Source organism: Hyla sarda, chromosome 2 (genome assembly GCF_029499605.1).
Source record: "Hyla sarda isolate aHylSar1 chromosome 2, aHylSar1.hap1, whole genome shotgun sequence".
Taxonomy (NCBI): Eukaryota; Metazoa; Chordata; class Amphibia; order Anura; family Hylidae; genus Hyla; species Hyla sarda.
In genome coordinates, this window is record NC_079190.1 from 86715547 (window position 1) to 86733470 (window position 17924).

Consider the following 17924-nt stretch of genomic DNA (forward strand, 5'->3'; position numbering starts at 1 on the left):
GTACATGCTGAAGCCGACGCAGGCAGGGAAAGGAGCAGGGAACGGTGCATGGGTGAGAAAAGCCAATCTCCACATGGCTGATCACACCAACCCTCTACATGTACAAGAGATGCCAAATGCCATAGAACACTAGGACAATATCAGAAAAGTCTACAACCTACAATAACCCAGCTGCCCCTATACTACCATACGGGCAGCTTCTACCCTCACTTACCGTCTCCTCTCTGTTCCCTTGTAAATAATATAAGTGCCATGAAGAGGAGGCTGGAGAGACTGTAGGACTGGAGCTATGTAGGTACTTTACAGAGAATCAATGGTGTGGAATGATATCAACCTCTTAAGGATGCAGGGCGTACCTGTACGTCCTGTGCCCGGTGTTTAAAAACGGGGTCAAACCGGGTCGCTCCCAGCTGCTATTGATAGCCGGGACCCCGGGCTAATAGATCTTGTGCCGCGTGCTATTAACCCTTCAGATGCATCGAAAATGAAAGTAAAAGCTTCCCAGCAGCTCAGTCGGGCTGATCGGGACTATCGCGATAAAATCGGGATGTTCTGATCAGCTAGGATGCGAGCGGAGGCCCCCTTACCTTGCTCAGTCGTGTCCGATCAGCGTTTGATTGCTCCAAGCCTGAGCTACAGGCTTGAGCAATCAACCCCCTTTTACGCTGATCCATTCAAAGCTATGGCTTTGCAGGGATCAGGGTAAAAGATCAGTGCGTGCAGTGTTCTAGCCCTCTATGGGAGCTATAGCACTGCAAAAAAAAAAAAAATTGTTAATCAAGGTCATTTAACCCCTTCCCTAATAAGTTTGAATCACCCCCTTTTCCCATAAAAAACAAATCTGTGTAAATAAAAATAACATGTGGTATCGCTGCGTGCGTAAATGTCCAAACTATAAAAATATATAATTAAACCGCATGGTCAATAGCGTATTTTTGGTCACTTTTTATGTAAAAAAAATAAGCGATCAAAAAGTCTGATCAATGCAATTGTACAGATAAAAACTTCAGATCATACTGGCCCATACGCGGAAAAATAAAGTTATAAGGGACAGAAAGTGACAATTTTAAATGTATAAATTTTCCTGCATGCAGTTATGATTTTTTTCAGAAGTACGACAAAATCAAACGTATATAAGTAGGAGATCATTTTAACCGTATAGACCTACAGAAGATAAGGTGTCATTTTTACCAAAAAATGAACTGCGTAGAAACGGAAGCCCTAAAAGTTACAAAATGAAATTTTCTCTTTAATTTTGTCGCACAATGAATTTTTATTCCGTTTTGCTGTGGATTTTTGGTAAAATGATTAATGTCACTGCAAAGTAGAACTGGTGGTGCAAAAAATAAGCCATAATATGGAATTTTGTGTGCAAAATTGAAAGTGTTATGATTTTTAGAAGGTGATGAGGAAAAAATTAAAATGCAAAAACGGAAAAATGCTGAGTCCTTAAGGGGTTAAAACATTTCACAATTCTGTATGCTACTGAACATTTCTTGCAGCCCGCATGAAGACCTGGGGTAACACCGCCAAGCAGCCTATTTTTTCTTAATATAAAAGAAATCTGTTTTCTTACCAATAAGAATGCCATATAGCATCAACAATAAACAAGTCAATTCCGCATGCAGCCAACAGTAAGTATATAGTACAGGTTCTGTATTCGCTCACATACACATAACTGGATCATTACTTATTTACATCCCTATAAGAGATGGCATGCAAAACCGTGCAGCCACGATACCTGATGCTTTAGAGTCCGCAACAGGGACTTTAGGGCCAGCAGACTTGGACTTTTTCTTTTGTGCTAAAAACAGATAAATATCCTTAGTGCAAGGTTCTTAAGGAAGGGCTCCAAAAAGTTACACCTTTGCTTCTAAGCTATTTGGTTTCTCAGTACCTTCAGTTTTGGACTCTTTAGTGGCAGCTTTAGGGGTCTCAGGGGGTGGAAGCTTGGTTTTTGAGACTAAATGAAATATACACACAGACTGATTACTGAGAGCTTTAGGACAGGTCTTCTCTGTACAACAATAGCCAAATGGAAGTAACTAGAGATGAGTGAAGTTACAGCTGACTGCTGGAGCACCTGAAAGCTGAACTCATTTATTCAGGCTAAAGTCAGCAACCGCCAAGCCGAGAAGTTTGTGACGAATCGAACCACTGTAACTTCGCTCATCTTTAAAAGTGACTTTACATAGCATGCAACCACAATACCCAGGGTTTTGGAAACACTTATGGGGGCATTTGGTGTTTGAAGGTTGTGACGCTGGAGTTACATGAAGAGGACGGAGATGCACTGTACAGAAATGCAAGGCGGGAACACAAGAAGATCCCTGGAGTTTTAGAACCAGCAGCAGGACTTGCAGACACTTCAGATGGGGTAGCTGATTTTGGAGTTAAACAAGATACCTACATTTACATTATGTACACTGCGTATAGAAGCCCTTTATTAATAAATAGGACTATAATAAATAGGTTGTATTTGATTGGAAGAAGTTTTTTTTCTCTAGAGAGACTAGACTTTTGTCTAAATGTGCGAATAGCTTAGCCGGATTCATGACAGTGCCCATGGGCAAGAGTGCAAAAAACCTTTCAAAAAAACTATAACACTGGTGTCATCATAGTAACATAGTTCATATGGTTGAAAAAAGACCAGAGTCCATCAAGTTCAACCTATAACCAGAATCAGTCCCTACTGAGTTGATCCAGAGGAAGGCCCCAAAAAAAAAAAAAAAAAAAAAAAAATCATACTAGGGGTAAAAATTGCTTCCAGACTCCAAATATGGTATCAGAATAAATCCCTGGATCAATGTTCTGTCCCTATAAATATAGTATCCATAACCTGTAATGTTGTTATTCTCCAAAAATGCCTCATCATCCGAGGCAACAAAATCAAGCGTAATTTGTCAATGTAGATTTAGCTCTAGTCAATGAAGTATTTTTGTGCAGTCCGGGCAGATCTTCAATACTCAATATAAAAGAATGACAAGATGAGCAAATGTCAGAAAAAGCTTGTGTGGGATTATGTCAATGATAAAATCTATTCTGCCAGATAAAAGAACATAAATACACCCAATATTTTGTTTCTGAACAAAACATGAAAACACTCAGATCAGGATACCTGGCGCCTTGGCATCAGAAGCAGGCAACGCAGGAAGTTCAGCTGGTGGAGCCTGTGTTTCTGAGGAGAGAGTTCACGGGCTTAGATATGGCAATGACCCTAGAACACCGTTTCCCAACCGGGGTGCCTCCAGCTGTTGCAAACGACAACTCCCAGCATGCCCGGACAGCCAAAGGCTGTCCGGGCTTGCTGGGAGTTGTCGTTTTGCAACAGCTGGAGGCACCCTGGTTGGGAAACACTGCCCTAGATGCATTTACTACAAATACACAACCAAACTGTTAAGCAGCCAGAGTGAATGAGGGAGGGCTAAAGTGTCCACTACTATAAATGTGTAGACCTGTGGCATTAATAAAAGATACTAAACCTTAAAACTCATCACACACAGCCTTTTCTCAGTGCAAAATTACGGACAGGAAGAGATATATATATATATATATATATATATATATATATATAAATAAATTCTTACAATCTACTGGGAAATGTTAGGCAACACTGCAAACTGTTAGGCACGCCAAATACCTGGAGCTTTAGCATCAGCAGAAGGCTCTACTGGGGCCACAGGGGCGGGCAGCTCTGTTTGAGCTAAACAAGAAAGATTCATGAATATTAAGAGTGGAAAACATTAAAGAAATCAACTGGGACTGCAGAAAGTTACCACTAGTAGCAGGGAAGGTCTCGGGCTCCAATCTCAGACATTTTTTTAAAGTAATTTGTAAACCCTACATTATTTACAGAAGGAGAACACTACTCAATAGTGATTGTTTCAGGCTAAGGCCCCTATCACGTTTTGCAGATCCATCCGTAACGTGTAGGTTGGGTTATATACACACCACAAAGTACTGGCGAGAGGCCCATTGTGATTAATGGACTGAATATAGATTATCTGGCATTATCAAAGGTTCATTTTAAAACTTTATACTTTTTGTGCAGGACTCAAAAAAGTTGCAGATATTCCGACACATAGGCAAAAAGTAATGTGAATGGGGTCCAAACCACATGTTATATTACTTCTCAATGTTTTCTCCACAAGCTGCTAGATTCTGAAAATAATTTTTAGACCCTTAGGCAAAAGCAGCATGTTTTACTTTCCATTAGAAGTGTAAAATAAGTAATCATTGGTCTATAGCTCCAAAATCTGATCTTGCTTCATGACAAGCCTGTTTACCACCTCATGCAGAAAATTGTACTTCACACAATACTAATACCTGATTCTTTGCCAGTAGCCACAGGCACCGGAGGAGCATCAGTCTGAGGCAGATGTGTCTTTGAAGCTAAACCAATGGGGGAAAAAATGCTATTGTGACATCAAAAGTGGGGTGGGTGACATTATAAAGGGGGTGCTATACAAGGACACGAAGTGGTGACAAACTGTCTAGAGGAAAAGATGCAGAGTTGCTTCTTTCATTTTTGTAAAGGCCTCTGAAAAATTAAAGAAGCAATCTGATTGGTTGCTATGGGCAACTCAGCAACTTTAGTGTCCACAGGATTACACAGTGTTGTGTGACTATCATGCATAAGTGAACAAGTCATTAGGGGGCCATTTTGTGAATAGTTAGATGAATGATGCAGGTCATTTCTTCCACACTATACCTGGAGTTTTGGACTCTACTACGGGTGCTGCAGGAGTTTTGGACTGTACTACGGGCGCTGCAGGAGTTTCAGATGTAGTTTTGTCTTCTGGGGCTAAAGGAAAAGAAATATCCTCATTCACTGAGACAAAGACTGATGAAACCCCAGGTTATGGACTCCTTAATAAACTACATATATAAACTACAGATCTATCCTAGAAGCTACAAGACAGACATAACTACACTAGTTAGGAATACATGGACAGGTGCCATGTGGGTTACAATGGTTGTACCCAATATGGTTCAACATAGAGTCCTGTAGAATAACTTCATAAAATAAATGTATCCTGTTATGGAACCCAACAATGCTATAAAATGTACCTGGTGCTTTTGATTCAGCAATGGGCTCAGCAGGGACCACAGTGGGAAAAGTCTCTAGTTTAGGAGCTAAACAAACATAAGGCTATTTAGAGAAGGTAGTATAGACGCTCAGAGGTCTCAGACGAAAATAGATGACATTCATGTGAAAAACCTTCAAAAACATGAACATTAACGCCAAGTACATGCTGAAGCCAACTCAGGCAGGGAAAGGAGCAGGGAACGGTGCATGGGTGGGAAAAGCCAATCTCCACATGGCTGATCACACCAACCCTCTACATGTACAAGAGATGCCAAATGCCATAGAACACTAGGACAATCTATAACCCAGCTGCCCCTATACTACCATACAGGCAGCTTCTACCCTCACTTACCGCCTCCTCTCTGTTCCCTTGTAAATAATATAAGAACCATGAAGAGGAGGCTGGAGAGAGAGAGACTGTAGGACTGGGGCTATGTAGGTACTTTACAGAGAATCAATGGTGCGGAATGATATTAAAACATTTCACAATCTTGCATGCTATTGAACATTTCTTGCAGCCCGCATGAAGACCTGGGGTAACCCCGCCAAGCAGCCTATTTTTTCTTAATATGAAAGAAATCTGTTTTCTTACCAATAAGAATGCCATATAGCATCAACAATAAACAAGTCAATTCCGCATGCAGCCAACAGTAAGTATATAGTACAGGTTCTGTATTCGCTCACATACACATAACTGGATCATTACTTATTTACATCCCTATAAGAGATGGCATGCAAAACCGTGCAGCCACGATACCTGATGCTTTAGAGTCAGCAACAGGGACTTTAGGGCCAGCAGACTTGGACTTTTTCTTTTGTGCTAAAATAGATAAATATCCTTAGTGCAAGGTTCTTAAGGAAGGGCTCCAAAAAATTACACCTTTGCTTCTATGCCATTTGGTTTCTCAGTACCTTCAGGTTTGGACTCTTTAGTGGCAGCTTTAGGGGTCTCAGGGGGTGGAAGCTTGGTTTTTGAGGCTAAATGAAATACACAGACTTATTACTGAGAGCTAGAGATGAGCAAAGTTACAGTGATTTGATTAGTCACAAACTTCTCGGCTCGGCGTTTGCTGACTTTATCCTGTATAAATGAGTTCAGCTTTCAGGTGCTTCGGTGGGCTGGAGACTCTCCTCGGACTGTATCCACCTTTTCTAGAGCACCTGAAAGCTGAACACTTCTTCCAGAGACTACACTTATCTACATGTGTAAATAGCTTAGCCGGATTCAAGACTGATTGCCCATGGGCAAGAGTGCAGGATCTCTGGCAAGCGTGTCATAAAAACCTTTAAAAAAAAAAAATGTAAATAAAAACTAACACTGGTGTCATCCTCCACGGCAACAAAATCAAGTGTAATTGTCAATGTAGATGTAGCTCTAGTCAATGAAGTATTTTTGTGCAGGCCGGGCAGATCTTCAATACTCAATATAAAAGAATGACAAGATTAGCAAATGTCAGAAACAGCGAGAGCTTGTGTGGGATTATGTCAATGATAAAATCTATTCTGCCAGATAAAAACATAAATACAGCCAATATTTTGTTCCTGAACAAAACATGAAAACACTCAGATCATGATACCTGGCGCCTTGGCATCAGAAGCAGGCAACGCAGGAAGTTCAGCTGGTGGAGCCTGTGTTTCTGAGGAGAGAGTTCACGGGCTTAGGCTGCATTCACACCTAGTTTTTACATTACGGGTGCCGGATCCGGCTGGGGGGAGGGGCAAACTGGGCGCTCCCATACCCCAGCCGGACCAGCGCTGAAATCCATTTACTTTAGTGAGCCGACCGGAGTCAAACGGTGACTCCTGTCAGCTCATTTTTGACCCATATCTGGTTTTGTGACCGGACCTAAAACCATAGTATACTACGGTTTTAGGTCTGGTCAAGAAGCCACATAAGGGTCAAAAATGAGCCGACTGGAGTCACCTTTTGACTCCGGGCGGCTCATTAAAGTAAATGGATTTCAGCGCTGGTCCGGGAGCGCCCGTTTGCCCCTCCCCGCACCCGTTACGTAACAACAAGGCGTGAATGCAGCCTTAGGTATGGCAATGACCCTAAAACACCGTTTACCAACTGGGGTGCCTCCAGCCGTTGCAAAAGTACAACTCCCAGCATGCCTGGACAGCCTTTGGCTGGGCCTGCTGGGAGTTGTAGTTTTGCAACAGCTTGAGGCACCCTGGTTGGGAAACTATGCCCCAGAAGCATGTACTACAAATACACAACCAAACTGTAAAGCAGTCAGAGTGAACGAGGGAGGGCTAAAGTGTCCACTACTATAAATGTGTAGACCTGTGGCATTAAATTAACTAAATGATACTAAAACCTTATAACTCGTCACCCACAGCCTTTTTTTTTAATGCAGAATTACTGACAGGAAGGCAAGTTATTCATCTAGTTCTACATATACATTTATATATAAAAATGTTTACTATATACGGGGAAATGTTAGGCAACACTGCAAACTGTATTAAGCACGCCAAATACCTGGAGCCTTAGCATCAGCAGGCGCTACTAGAGCCACAGGGGCAGGCGCTACTAGAGCCACAGGGGCAGGCGGCTGGGTTTTTGGAACTAAACAAAAAAAAAACTAATAAAACAACCGATGCCGACGGTTTGGTATCCACAGGATTATTTTGCATTGTGTGACTTTCATGCACAAGTCGTGAGGTAAATATATCTCGACAGATAGAATGTCAAAATGTTAGAGGGGTACTCCGGTGGAATATTTTCTTTTTTTTTTTTTTAAATCAACTGGTGCTATGGGGATTTTCTCCTGCTCTGGACAGTTCCTTACATGGACAGAGGTGTCAGCAGAGAGCACTGTGATCAGACAAATAAATTCAAAAAGAAAAATAATTTCCTTTGTAGTATACAGCTGCTAAAAAGTACTGGAAGGGTAAAGATTTTTTAATAAAAGTAATTTACAAATCTGTTTTTTTTTTTTTTATCAACTGGTGCGAGAAAAAAAGTTTTCCACCGGAGTACTCCTTTAAGACACTGAACAGTGCATGATATTTTGTCCACACTAAAAAGGATACCTGAAGGTTTGGACTCCACTACAGGCACTGCAGGACTTTCAGGTTTATTTTTGTTTTCTGGAGCAGAAACAAAATGAAATACTCACTCTGTGAGACAAAAAAATCTCTCCAATTCTAGGTCATAGACATTTTAAAAAGGGAACCTGTCATCACTGTCATGCTGCCTGAACCTTGAGCCATAGAGGAGGCTTCGACCTGTCCCGCCAGCCTTGGCCAAAACATCTCTCCTTATACCCAAACAGGGAAGGATCTATTAAATCAAGGCTGATGGGGCAGAAAGAAACCATTGGGTAAGCATGAAAGAGACGACACGTCCCCTTTTACAGCTGTACTACCTGAAGTGTTATATCCCAGCAAAAGGAAAACACCGGCCACTGCAATGTTGGCAGGTATGGTTACACGAGATGAAGTTAGGAAACTTTACTGTCATATAAACAGGATTTTTCCAGCTCTACATATGCATTTCACAAATTCATAAAATATTCTTACTATCTACTGTGACATGTTAGGCAACACTGCAAACTATTAGACAAGCCAAAATACCTGGATCCTCAGTAGAAGCAGGCTCTACTGGAGCCACAGGGGTGGGCGGCCCTGTTTTTGGAACTAAACAAGAAAGATTCATAAATAATCAAAAGTAAACCTATAAAACGCTACATGTGACAAATGGCTGTCTGGGCATGCTGAAAGTTGTAGTTTTGCAATATCTGGAGGTTTGAGACCACTGGTCTAGATAGACCCTCCAATGTTAGTTACTCTAAAACAAGTTAGCAACAGGGGTAATGGTTGAATCAGCACAACATGCACATGGAGGAGAGCAAACCCCCACAGTAAACCAGGGTGGGGATCATTCGTCCGTCCGCTCCTCTGAACGTGAGCGATAAACATAAAGGGGGAGCTTTATCAAAACCTGTGCAGAGGAAAAGTCCACTAGTTGCCCATAGCAACCAGATAGTTTCATTTTTAAAAAGGCCTCAAAAAAAATGAAAGAAGCGATCTGATTGGTTGCTATGGGCAACATTTCCTCTACACAGGTTTTGATAAATCTCCCACAAAGTCTCATCTGCAGCTATTTTGTGTTTAGGAGAGAAGGGATCAATAGAATTACTGACAGGAAGTCCAGTCAAGTTACTCCTCATTCATTCATTTATATAATTGTTTTATTTTTTCATACATTTATACAAGTAAAATATTTTTACTATCTCCTGGGAAATGTTAGGCAACACTACAAACTGTGTTAGGCACGCCAAATACCTGGAGCCTTAGAATCATCAGCAGCAGCAGGCTCTACTGGGGCCACAGGGGCGGGGAGCGCAGTTTTTGGAACTAAACAAGAAAGATTCATAAATATCAAGTGTGTAAAACTATAAAGTGGAGCTGGTGGAGGCCGTGTCTGAAGAGAAAGTTCATTCATTTAAACATGGCAATGACTAGCACCATGCACCGCAGTATTGAGACCACTGATCTAGACAGACCCGCCAATGTTAGTTACTCTAAAAGAAAAGTTAGCAACAGGGGTAATGGTTGAACCAGCATCAACCAGCACAACATGCAGATGGAGGAGAGCAAACCCCCACAGTAAACCAGAGTGGGGATCATCGGTACGTCTGCTCCTCTGAATGCGAGCGATACTAAACATAAAGTCTCTCATTTGCAGCTATTTTGTGTTTAGGAGAGAAGGGATCAACAGAATTACTGACAGGAAGTCCAGTCAAGTTACTCATCATTTATCCAAAAATATATTTTGTACGTTTATACATATAAAATATTCTTACTATCTACTGGGAAATGTTAGGCAACACTACAAACTGTGTTAGGCACGCCAAATACCTGGAGCCTTAGTAGCAGCAGCAGCAGCAGGCTCTACTGGAGCCACAGGGGCGGGGAACTCAGTTTTTGGAACTAAAACAAGAAAGATTCATAAATATCAAGAGTGTAAAACTATTCAGTGCTACATGCGACAAACTGCCTGTGTTACCAGAAATAAGATTACCATTGGAAGGTACAGAAATAGTTTTTAAGGGGGAAGCCCATAACATTGTGTAGCCTGTATACCCTAATAAGATTATTTCACCAAGGAACAATGGGGCTAGTTTAAAGCCAGAAGTAGTATGGCACATTCGGGCACTAAATGTTATGCCAACATGCTACTGGATTCAGGCCAATTTTGAGATTTTATCCAAAATTAGCCAAAAAAAAAAAAAAAAAGGAGAAAAGTTTATTACTAATCGCAGAAGGAGTAAAGAAATATACATAATATAAATGTACATATTAATGAACATCAAGTTAAACCTGCAATACAGGTTGCATCTATTAAGCTAAAGAAAAAATAAGAAAAAAAAAAAAAAAAAAAAAAAAAAAACAAATACAATGCTGCTGTGACTGCTTGGAAAGTGAATCTGTGTCTACCTCATTAGTTAACTGACCCCTTCTGTGATATGTAAAATTAGGCTTCGGGGCCCACTGGACATTCTCCTTGGCCGCTATACTATGAGGTAAAGGTGAAGATTACATTACAGCCTAGTGTGACCAGCGTACAAAGGGGAGCAACTAACTGGTGAAGGTGCCAAAACTGTGCTGGGCTATAGCAGCCAAGTGTTTTAAAGAGGTATTCTGCTTAATACATCTCATCCCCTAACCAAAGGATGGGGTATAAGATGAATGACTGCAGGAGCCCGGCCACTGGGGACCACCACAATCATACATCTTATCCCCTATCCTTTAGATAGGGGATAAGATGTATAAAGCCAAAATATCCCTTTAACCCCCACATCTCAGCGCCAATAAACTAATGATAGGTAAGGATTTGGAATCAACAGCCCTATAAAGCCATGCCCTTGCACAAAAACTACATACAAAGGCACTTTTAAACACAAAATGGTGATAAGCGACTGATAAGCATCTGTTGTGTGAAGTTCATGCACAAAAAAGAAACTTGTGTTAGATGAACAGTGAATGTTTTTCCACACGATACCTGGAGCTATGGACTCCACTACAGGCGCTGCAGGACTTTCAGGTGTAGTTTTGTTTTCTGGAGCTGAGACGAAAAGAAATATCCTCACTCACTAGTAAAAAGGGGGCTAGTCCACATCCAAAACTGTGACCGAACATTAGGCAAAAACCCAAGGCTACAAATCAGAATTTCTGCTATGTATTTCCTGGTGTATTTGTCAAATGGATAAAATACATTGAACATAACCTAGGAACAACTTGGCAAATTAATAAATGTTATGTGAGAAACTCCCCCTCCGCGCCACAGAAAGGTACCTGGTGATTTTGATTCAATGGCTCCAGCAGCACCGACAGTGGGAGGGGTCTCTACTTTAGGAACTAAAAAAACATAAGTATATTTAGATTAAAGTAGCATATAACCAATGTGCATTGAGCGTGGCTTCCTCCTATTGTCAGTTGATAACCGGTTACCATTTACCTGCACAACTTCTCTATGAACACAAGCGTTTACTGTGGGCAATGCAAGTCAAAATAAGGGGCAAAGAACGGTCCACAAAGCTGCCAGCACCACCCCGCTAGGGATGCCAAATGGCACAAAAACTAGGAGATTTCAAGCAATATCAGAAAAGCCTAAAAACTATAACTCTGGACATTATACTATCATACGAGCAGCTGTTACAACACAACAAAACAACCTATTCCTCATTAAAAGACATGTTTCCTTACCAACATAAATGGCATACAGCATCGACGACAAACAAGTAAATTCTGCATGCAGTGAACAGTAACTAAGTATATTGTACAGGTTCTGTATTCACTCATATATACATAACAGGATCATTACATGTAGATCCCTATAAGAGATGGCATGCAAAACCGTGCAGCCACGATACCTGATGCTTTAGAGTCCGCAACAGGGACTTTAGGGCCAGCAGACTTGGACTTTTTCTTTCGTGCTAAAACAGATAAATATCCTTATTTATAGGAGCACTTTTATACACCTTTGCTTCTAAGCTACTTGGTTTCTCAATACCTTCAGCTTTGGACTCTTTAGTGGCAGCTTTAGGGGTCTCAGGGGGTGGAAGCTTGGTTTTTGAGGCTAAATCAAATATACACACAGACCGATTACTGAGAGCTTTAGGGCAGGTCTTCTCTGTACAAAAATAACCAAATGGAAGTCACATAGCATGCAACCACAATACCTGCAGCTTTAGAATCACTTATGGGGGCATTTGGTGGAACACAGGAAGATTTATACTCATGAAATGAATACCTGGGGTTTTAGAAACAGCAGCAGGGCTTGGAGCCACTTCAGATGGGGTAGCTGGGGTTGGAAATAAACAAGATACTCACATGTACACTGTGTATAGAGAATCTCTAATACTGAATGGCATCATGCTGAAAAGGAGCTACAAGAATAGACTAAGCCATATAAATAGTTCAGTCGCATTCAGGAAAATAGGTTGAGCTGCAAAACTATTTTGTCTATGGACAAGAGTGCAGGATCTCTGGAAAGTGTTTCTAAAGTCATAAAACCCCATCAAAACTGTACAGTGATGTCCAAAGTAACCATAACACAATCAAGCCAACAATCTGGGTAGGTATTAAAGGGATACGCCGTCCTAGACATCTTATCCCCTATCCAAAGCTTGGAGCTTCCATGTTCGTGACGTCACGCCATGCCCCATTCATTCATGTCTATGGGAGGTGGCATGACTCGTCTTCTCCCATAGACATGAATGGAGGAGGCGTGACGGCCGTTGTCACCCGTCAGGAAGCAGAGTTCGCTCTGTGCACCGGATGATTAGGGTGTTGTGCGCTGCCCTGCCTTTCGGAGCTCAGCTCGCAGCGTCCGGAAGTTCATTACTCCAAACGCTGTGTGCGGGCTTCCGTGTTCGCGCCCGCCCCCTCGTGACATCACGCCCGCCCCCTCAACGAAAGTCTATGGGAAGGGGGTGCGACCACTGTCATGCCCCCTTCCCATAGACTTTGGTTGAGGGGGCGGGCGCGAACACGGAAGCCCGCACACAGCGTTCGAAGTAATGAACTTCCGGACACTGCGAGCTGAGCTCCGAAAGGCAGGGCAGCGCACAACCCCTTTAAACATGGCAATGACTAGCACATGCACTGCAAATATACAGCTAAACCATAGAGGGTATCTGTCTAGATCAGTGGTCACAAAAGGTGGCACTCCAGATGTTGCAAAACATCAACTCCCAGCATGCCCGGACAACTGTTGGCTGTCCGGGCATGCTGGGAGTTGTAGTTTTGCAACATCCAGAGAGCCACAGTATTGAGACCACTGAAATGGGATTGGCTGTCCGGACATGCTGGGAGTTGTAGTTTTTAACATCTGGAGGGTCACAGTTTGAGACCACTGATCTAGACAGACCCGCCAATGTTAGTTACTCTAAAAGACAAGTTCGCAACAGGGGTAATGGTTGAACCAGCATCAACCAGCACAACATGCAGATGGAGGAGAGCAAACCCCCACAGTAAACAAGGGTGGGGATCATTGGTCCGTCTGCTCCTCTGAATGTGAGCAATAAACATAAAGGGGGACATGTATCAAAGATTTTACCCCCTGTTTTGTGTTAAAATTTTGTGCAAGCAGTTTTTTTGCCTACATTCTGGTGGAGCATTTCCTCCAGATGTGTAGGTTTCGGTGTACCTTGGAGGGACATATTAAGTACGCAAAAATGTATTAACTGCGTACATTTCATTTACCTGCAGAAACTCATTGCGCTTGATTGATAAATCTAGCGCATCTGCGCATAATGTAAAATTCGGCAAAAGGGGTAAACTGCTTCTACCATACACAAATAATGATACATGTCCCCCAAAGTCTCATTTGCAGCTATTGTGTGTTTAGGAGAGAAAGGATCAACAGAATTACTGACAGGAAATCCAGTGACGTTACTCATCATTTATCCGCATATATATATATATATATATATATATATATATATATATATATATATATATATTTCATACAAATAAAATATTCTTACTATCTCCTGGGAAATGTTAGGCAACACTACAAACTGTGTTAGGCACGCCAAATACCTGGAGCCTTAGAATCAGCAGCAGCAGGCTCTACTGGGGCCACAGGGGCGGGGAGCGCAGTTTTTGGAACTAAACAAGAAAGATTCATAAATATCATAAAGTGTGTAAACATGTGACAAATAAACTGGGGATTCTCTCTCAGAATATGCATTTTAGAATGGTTCCTTAATCGTGCACAAAGGACATGCCATCTAACCAATTCAATACCTAATGCACTTCATGTCTAGAAGACAAGTCTGGATTTTCAGTAACCAAGCATGGAGGAGCGACCATCCCCACAAGTTTATTAGACACTGGTCGGCACTACTATTACAAACAACTACACTGGGCAATGTTAGTTTCCAGCTGGACACTGCACACTATTAGCACCATTACTACCATCATACCTGGGGTTTCAGTGGGTGCAGGAGCACCAGAGGGTGGGGAGATGCCATCTGCGACTAAATAGATTGACAAGAAATTACAAAACCATGCTTATAATTTACCATTTTACAGTCAGTAGTCACTGTACTCATACTGAAGAGCCCTTTAAGTGAGATAGGCCTCAAAACAGTTAATGCAAGGTAACTGGTGACATGTAAATGGGCACTTCTATTAGAAGTCTACGGAACATTAATAAATGGTGCTACAATGCTTCTGTAACTCCCATTACTTTCTATGGGAATTATAAATCATTTACCAAAAGAGGAAACTGGTATGTCCCTCCCTCGATGTGACCAAGACTAATACGCCCTAGGAGACTTGTAATTCAATATACAGACCAAAGTAATCCTCCAATGAGGCTGAGATATAGATGATGTTCATCAAAAAATCCATCCACACAGAGACTGAATTAAATAAAATATAACTTTTACTGATATCCATATATAATTCATTACTATTATATGGATATCAGTAAAAGTTATAATTTTATTTGGTGGATGAATTTTTTGATTAATATCATCATCTATATCTCAGCCTCATTGGAGGATTAATTTGGCCTGTATATGGGAATTATAGGCAAAGAATAAAACCGCCCACTGGTTTGTCATTAACCCAGCCATGGAAACCAGGCCCGGAAGACCTTCATCGCATATCCTGTGAACAGGACAAATTGAAAGCCGGGGGAAAACTTTTCTTTTTTAAATCAACTGGTGCCAGAAAGATAAACCGATTTGTAAATTATTGTATTAATAAATCTTTACCCTTCCAGTACATTTTAGCAGCTGTATGCTACCAATGAAATTCTTTTCTTTTTTAATGTATTTCTTGTCTTGTCCACAGTGCTCTCTGCGGACAAGACAAAAAAATTAAAAGAGAAAACAATTTCCTTGGTAGCATAAAGCTGCTAAAAAGTAATGGAAGGATAAAGATTTTTTAAACAGAAGTGTTTTACAAATCTGTAACTTTCTGCTGGCACCAGATAAAAAAAAAAAAAAAAAATTAAAAAAAAGTTTTCTACCGGAGTACCCCTTTAACGTAATTAAAAACAACAACCTTTGGCATGTCGATCATCAGTTATCAGGCAGAGTGGCATTGAGCAGGTGAACAGATAGCTGGGGTAGTGGGCAGCATTGCTAATAACTCACGATCTCTGCAGGTCTCGGGGTGAGATCCAACTTTACACATGTCAAAAGTTGTTTTTAATGACAGCAATGCTTAAAAACACAAACTACAAGACAATAGGTATTGCAAGGACAAATACCATGCCACGGGCACTTGAGGCAAAAAGGGCGAACACAACACACAGTGTAAAGCCACTGACTAAAAGGTTTTGGTCAGCAGACCGTGCACTAAAGGAAAGGCTCTTGTTGTACTCACTCAGCACTTTCCCACAAAGGAGATTAGCACACAAGGGTGGAGTGTGCGCTGCTTTAAAAAAAAAAAAAAAATTTACATTTTTTTTTTTTTTTTAAACATAAGAAAGTAAACTGTCTCAGGATAAGACTGGGATGACAGGATAAACACCAAACAAAAATGCCTAAAGTGGAGCCATAAGTAAGTAAGGTTCCTTGCATAAAAACACCCTCTTATTTCTGTAGAGCAAAACTACTGGAGGAATCCAGTGCTTTTATGTGGGGACATAAGATATCTGTATCTGCGATTCCTGCATGTCTCAAAAAATATCGTTTAAATCAGTGATTCCCAACCTTATTACTTATTCTGCAGAACCTCTATCCAGAGCTTAAAGGGTTGCTGTGGACTAGAGATGAGCGAACTTACAGTAAATTCGATTCGTCACGAACTTCTCGGCTCGGCAGTTGATGACTTATCCTGCATAAATTAGTTCAGGTTTCAGGTGCTCCGGAGGGCTGGAAAAGGTGGATACAGTCCTGGAAAAGATTCTCCTAGGACTGTATACACCTTTTCCAGCCCACGGGAGCACCTGAAACCTGAACTAATTTATGCAGGATAAGTCATCAACTGCCGAGCCGAGAAGTTCGCGACAAATCGAATTTACTGTAAGTTCTCTCATCTCTACTGTGGACCCTAGCTGGGTAACAGTGGTTTATGCAAAATGCTACAATGGAAGTTACAGCAAACTTTCTTCCACTTCTAGATACCTACCTGAGGCCTCAGGAGGGGCTTTAGCTTGTGTCTGGCTAGCCTCCTTGGTGTCCTGAGAGACAGGATTTTTCTCCTGAGCTACTACAGCCGCTTCAGAGGGTGCAGCAGCCTCACCCGTAGTTGGGGGAGAAGTTACTGTAATATCCGCATCAGGTGACAATTATTTCTATTTATTGTCCCCACAACCACATGCTTGGAAACACAGGTGAAAACCAAAACTGCACGCATTAAAAGTAGAGTGAGCCCAAGCATGACCCCCAAGCTGCAAACCAGAACCATTCACTCCTGTAAGATTCTCACTGCAGTGAGACTGAAGTACACAGAACTTTATATATGGCTACAGATCATTTGATGCTTTCTATCCAAACATTAGCATTAGAGATGAGCGAACTTACAGTAAATTCGATTCGTCACAAACTTCTCGGCTCAGCAGTTGATGACTTATCCTGCGTAAATTAGTTCAGCCTTCAGGTGCTCCGGTGGGCTGGAAAAGGTGGATACAGTCCTAGGAAAGAGTCTCCTAGGACTGTATCCACCTTTTCCAGCCCACAGGAGCACCTGAAAGCTGAACTAATTTATGCAGGAAAAGACAACTGCCGAGCCGAGAAGTTCGTATCGAATTTACTGTAAGTTCGCTCATCTCTAATTAGCATCAATCTCAATCAAGTAAGTATTGGCGTATGCTGAAATTTTAACAGTGAATTAAGCACTCACTATCATACATCAGAGGAAAGATTACAACGTGTGTAGAGAAAAATCTATAAATAAAGGACACTTGTGAGAAGCTTTCATAGACCATTCAGGGTTTTAGAAAAGATTGCTATGTGATATACCTGCAAAAGCATGTTAGTATAGGGCAGTGGTCTTCAACCTGCGGACCTCCAGATGTTGCAAAACTACAACTCCCAGCATGCCCGGACAGCCGTTGGCTGTCCGGGCATGCTGGGAGTTGTAGTTTTGCAACATCTGGAGGTTCGCAGGTTGAAGACCACTGGTATAGGCCAAGTTGAGAAACAAAGTATACAAGCCCCAAAAAAAAGAAAAAAAAAAAAAAAAAACACGTTTTGGTCAATGTGCAGTGTGACCAAACCAGTGCAGGTGACAGGCAAGCAAAGTTAGTCCGAGTACATCACTAGGTCACCCCTGCAGATTCTACTCATTCTTCAGCAGCTCTCAACCTCCAAGTGTCACAAATATAGTCAAATGAATACATAAAATACTGAGGCGCCCATAA

At 41.5% G+C, this 17924-nt stretch overlaps 1 protein-coding gene across 50 annotated transcripts in view; it reads right to left on the bottom strand.

Moving 5' to 3' along the window:
- NACA (nascent polypeptide associated complex subunit alpha) overlaps window positions 1-17924 on the bottom strand; it is a 40740-nt gene that overhangs the window by 22659 nt on the left and 157 nt on the right. For 11 of the 50 annotated variants that reach the window (XM_056562434.1, XM_056562429.1, XM_056562419.1 and 8 more), the window contains exons 2-17: window positions 11393-11455; window positions 11100-11162; window positions 9956-10027; window positions 9380-9451; window positions 8669-8731; window positions 8126-8182; window positions 6667-6726; window positions 6002-6067; window positions 5847-5909; window positions 5071-5136; window positions 4712-4804; window positions 4327-4392; window positions 3641-3703; window positions 3119-3178; window positions 1898-1963; window positions 1742-1804 (exon numbers count right to left, since the gene is read on the bottom strand). In XM_056562434.1, the coding sequence (XP_056418409.1) occupies window positions 1742-1804; window positions 1898-1963; window positions 3119-3178; window positions 3641-3703; window positions 4327-4392; window positions 4712-4804; window positions 5071-5136; window positions 5847-5909; window positions 6002-6067; window positions 6667-6726; window positions 8126-8182; window positions 8669-8731; window positions 9380-9451; window positions 9956-10027; window positions 11100-11162; window positions 11393-11455 (1056 nt within the window). Of the gene's footprint in view, window positions 1-1741; window positions 1805-1897; window positions 1964-3118; window positions 3179-3640; window positions 3704-4326; window positions 4393-4711; window positions 4805-5070; window positions 5137-5846; window positions 5910-6001; window positions 6068-6666; window positions 6727-7571; window positions 7614-8125; window positions 8183-8668; window positions 8732-9379; window positions 9452-9955; window positions 10028-11099; window positions 11163-11392; window positions 11456-11970; window positions 12034-12110; window positions 12177-12350; window positions 12402-14143; window positions 14213-14529; window positions 14579-17924 lie in introns of those variants that run through there. The other 39 variants (XM_056562450.1, XM_056562445.1, XM_056562432.1 and 36 more) reach the window with 37 other exon arrangements.